This window comes from Buceros rhinoceros, unplaced genomic scaffold, assembly GCF_000710305.1.
Source record: "Buceros rhinoceros silvestris isolate BGI_N320 unplaced genomic scaffold, ASM71030v1 scaffold40119, whole genome shotgun sequence".
Lineage (NCBI taxonomy): Eukaryota > Metazoa > Chordata > Aves > Bucerotiformes > Bucerotidae > Buceros > Buceros rhinoceros.
The window spans coordinates 371-4,519 of record NW_010431692.1 but is presented as its reverse complement, the minus strand read 5'-3'; the positions used below and the strand labels follow the sequence as shown (position 1 = coordinate 4,519).

The 4,149-nt window shown below is 47.6% G+C and overlaps 1 protein-coding gene across 5 annotated transcripts in view; it reads right to left on the bottom strand.

Moving 5' to 3' along the window:
- Positions 1-3,409, bottom strand: part of TUBD1 (tubulin, delta 1) — a 5,923-nt gene extending 2,514 nt beyond the window's left edge. For 2 of the 5 annotated variants that reach the window (XM_010143501.1, XM_010143503.1), the window contains exons 1-4: positions 3,222-3,393; positions 2,528-2,675; positions 1,885-2,101; positions 1,109-1,340 (exon numbers count right to left, since the gene is read on the bottom strand). In XM_010143501.1, coding sequence (XP_010141803.1) covers positions 1,109-1,340; positions 1,885-2,101; positions 2,528-2,675; positions 3,222-3,393 — 769 coding nt within the window. Of the gene's footprint in view, positions 1-168; positions 334-1,108; positions 1,341-1,884; positions 2,102-2,527; positions 2,676-3,206 lie in introns of all 5 variants that reach the window. The other 3 variants (XM_010143500.1, XM_010143499.1, XM_010143502.1) reach the window with 3 other exon arrangements.
- Positions 3,410-4,149: the final 740 nt, after the last annotated feature.

The following is a 4,149-nucleotide window of genomic DNA, read 5'->3' as shown; positions in this document are numbered from 1 at the left end:
GATCAGCTGTTTATGCAGAGGCAAATTCCGGCTGTCAGAGGGCAGTAACTTGTTTCTGAACTGACTAACACTAGTTAGCGAGCTCCACAGAACAACACCCTTGATTTCATCTGTAAAAGTCAACGTTTAAAGAGTGGTGGATGCTGAAGGTGGGTGAATGCTTTTTACCTTCCTCCATTTTTGCATTTGCAATGAGCATCTGTCTCAAATGCTTGAGGAGCCCAGGCCAGCTGAACGTGCTGTAAGCGAGGGAGTTTTCCGGCATCTGGGGAATGTTACGAAGACCCAACATCTTGAATTCGGGATGCGGAACTAACTTCTCCATGAGGTCTCCTGAAAGAAGAAATTCACAGCTGCTCACGTTTGACACAGATACTGCAGAGAATAAAACTAGAACTTCACAAAGATCTAGCAATGTGGGGTAAGCAGAACAAAGCAGGACATATCAAGCTTTAATCTGACAAAGACAGGGAGACACTGATCAGAGAAAGCAATGCAAACATCCTCCGAGTTCTCTACCAGCATGTTGGCGGCTCTTCTTACAATTTAGACAGCCTTGAGTCTGGCTCTAAATTCTCGAGGACCCTACGCACTGCTGAAGAGAGGGACAGAGGGAGGTGAAGGTTTAATTTCACCAGCAAAACTCCTGGCACTCTGGGTAACTGTCTCTAATCCCTTAAAGACACAGGTGTCAGCTGCTGCTGGCAGGTCCACGCTTCTGCCTGAGCAAAACACAAAGCCTTGATTTTGTTTCAGTTTATACAAACTTCTAACCTAATGTAAAAAGTAAATTCCATCCAAAATTGCTGTCCCGAACAAATTTCCTGAAACATAAATGGGTACAACGGTGTCTGTCATCACTTGAAAAGGGAGAAATAGGGGTTTGGGGAAAGAATGAAGCCAGAGGCCGGGGGATCTACTTTTGATTCTAGTACAAAATTGTGATTGAACTTCTAATTTAGTCTTTTGCTGCACTTTTCCTATCTTAAAGTTTGGGAGTAAGGAGTTTTACTTGAGTAAGGAGACTGAAGAAGTTAAAGTCTCAGCCTGAAGGGATTAGGGGAAGACGTGTGAGGAGGCCCTGGGCAGCGGTACCCTGGTTCCATACCTAACGGGTTTCTGCTGTAGTGTGAGCCCCCCGCTGCCGTGTACGCGGGCTGGAAAACACTCCCCAGCTGATGTGCGAGGACCTGGTTCACGTCCCTGAAGGAGATCTGTTTAATGTGCATAAGCTGGGCACAGACCTTGTGGATGACATCATTTTCATGGACAAGAAGGGCATCTGAGGACTGGTACAGATGTGACAGAGTCAAAACAGAGTTGTAGTTCTGAACGATGACCTGGGAACAAACAAACCAACCACACGCAGATGAGAGTCAAACAACTTAAGCTCTTTCTCGTTTATAATCCTCTGGCTACTGTCCGTTGCTCTGTTACGCTTTAGGAAGTGACCAATTTTCTTTGCCAAAGTGCAGCGTGAGGTCAGGAGCCAGCAGAGCTTCTTCATGGAACGAGAACAAGGCCAGTGAAAATCACGTTAGCCGTCTCACTTCATACCACCATGCTGGAATAACCCCTGTCTGGAGCTGGCTGTACCACTGAGACACCATCGTAACAGGAGATTCCTGGGGAGCTCGCAGAGCTCCTCACGATACTGCCTGACACTTTCACACTTAGATTGCCAAGAATGCTCTTCTTCGGTGAAACGACATGTACCAAGTATTAAGCAAACAATTCCTTAGCTGTGTTACCTCCTGTCACATTTTACTTTTTAAATGCTCAATGCCCCCCTTTCCTGGTTTATTTCAGTTGCAGATATTTTATGTTTCAAAGTAAACAGTGACTATAAACTTGTAGGGTATCTCTGGGAAATAGGACATTCACCTCCCCAGTGCCGTAGGGCCAGATCACGTGGTTTAGCACAAACGAGGTTGGAAAAGCGTCTCTTAAACACTGGGTCACGAACGCTCCCAAGCCCGATCCGGTACCGCCAGCCATGCTCATGATGATGAAGAATCCACCCAGGCGATCACACTTCTCTGCTTCTGTTTGCACCAGATTCATTATCGCTTCCTTGTGTCTAGGCCCGTGAACGGAGTAACTGTTGAGTGACAGACAACACAGCGAGACGTGGCAGGTTAGATCAAAGTAAAAGCAGTGCGGGGAAGCTGCTCATAAAGCATCACTGTCATTTATATAACCTCGCACTGCGTCACCCCTTCCATTTGTGGGGAACAATCCTCAGCTGCGACACTTCACGACACATAAACAGTGCGTATTGTTTCCTATTCGTAAATCAAATTTATTCACTCTCTTCTAAAATGTGAATACCCTGTAAATACCAATTCCACCTCGCAAGGGGCAGTTTAGACGTTTTACTGCTATACATATTGCTACGTTAACTGAAAAGTAAATCCAGGTAACGGGACACACTCCATCCGCGCACAGCGGCAGTGGTACCGCTCCTGGAGTCCAGACAGCTCGATAACCGCCGCTGTTCCGTTCAGCTTGAAATGATTGTTCGTACCCATTTGCCCAGTTGTTCCCAGAGCCTTGCTTCTGACAGAAGTGCGACCCATCGCTGTATCTCCAGTAGCCAGACCTGACAGCCATCGATAAGGTGCGGCTGATCACTTTAGGTTCCATGTCAACGAGCACAGCTCGGGCAACAGGTACTGGATAGGAAGAAAAACAAAACCAGGAATATGAGAATGTTAAAATACCTGAACCTTTTAACAGTAAAATGGACGGACCTGCACCCACACAAGCCGAGCTGCCAGTGGGGCAGTACAGGCAGGGAGTTGGCAACGCCCTGGCTTTCTGGTGAACCATCCGCTGTCCAAAGACAAATCTGGACTCCAGACACCATGGATCTTTCCAGAAAGAGACCACTCAATGTGTTTGGTAACACCAAGTTCAGATACTCTGTGTCCTACTCCATGGGGCGGTCTGTCCGCAGAGAAGATGCAGAGGTGTGGAAGGACAGACAATTTAGGTGCACATGCTCAGTTTTACTGGCAGACTGACAGTGTACTGCACCGACTGTGCTTCCACGGTTGTTGGTGGTGTCGTGAAGGCAGAGGGTTGCGACAGTTCTTCAAGACTGAAGGTAAAACCCATCCTTCCACTGGCTGTAAAAGACTTTTATTATTTCTGTACTCTTCTCTGTGTTAGGCTAGACACCAGACCCTCTGTGGGAAACGAACACTTAAATGCTGTACCTTCAGCTCCCTCCTCGCAGAAAAATCGCTCTTTGCAAGCGTCGTGGTAGGACTCGTTCTCCTTCTGGGAACACAACCCATGTGTGCCATGGACGTCGCTGCAGATAGCATTAAACACCTCATGACCAATTTGATTACCACACTGACCAAGCTGGACTGTGACTATCGACATTCTTATTCACTCTGTATTTCATCCTAAAAAAAAAAAATATGCCTTTAGTGACAGGAGAAAAAAGTTCTGACGAGACCATTTCTGATCGATTTTTTGAGAACCTCTGGTGAGAAGGAAAAGGCTCCGCCACAGCCACTGGCTGTTTCTGGGGGTAAGCCGCCTGTCAGCACTTTCTCCTGAACGTAGCAGAAAGCAGGTGGCAGTTTACAGGCTATCAACCTGTTGCCATACATCTGGAGGGAGCTGACACCAACCACGCAGCAAGCAAAGTCTTTGTTTTCTTACTGCTGTTAGTAAGGCAGGATGGAAACAAATGATTCTAACTCCAACACGGTTATAGGATCAGGCTGCAAAAGCCTAAGAAACAAGCACTGTATGCCTTTAGCAACATGAAGCCTGCTCAAAACTCCAGCTGATCTCCAGCCCTGCACTGCTCTGGGCCTGATGCCACAATCTGTTGAGGTGACAAAAGGATCCCCTAGAGCCTTCCCCTCGTCTTCACCTCAGAGCAACGCTTCTGATTCAGTCCTGGTATGTTATGACCTTTCTTGCCCCCACTCAGCATTTTGCAGTAGCTCCGGTTTCTCACGTTGGTATTCTCCCCTCACAGCAACAAAGTCAATTTTTTGAAACCCGGTTCGTTATCCCGGGCTGCTATTTTTCATTCGGGCCCCAGCTGTGCCGCAGCGCTTCTCCAGCAGCATTCTCTGGACAGCGGCCAGCCCCGTAAGGCGATCCTGCCGCGTTCTGCGGGCG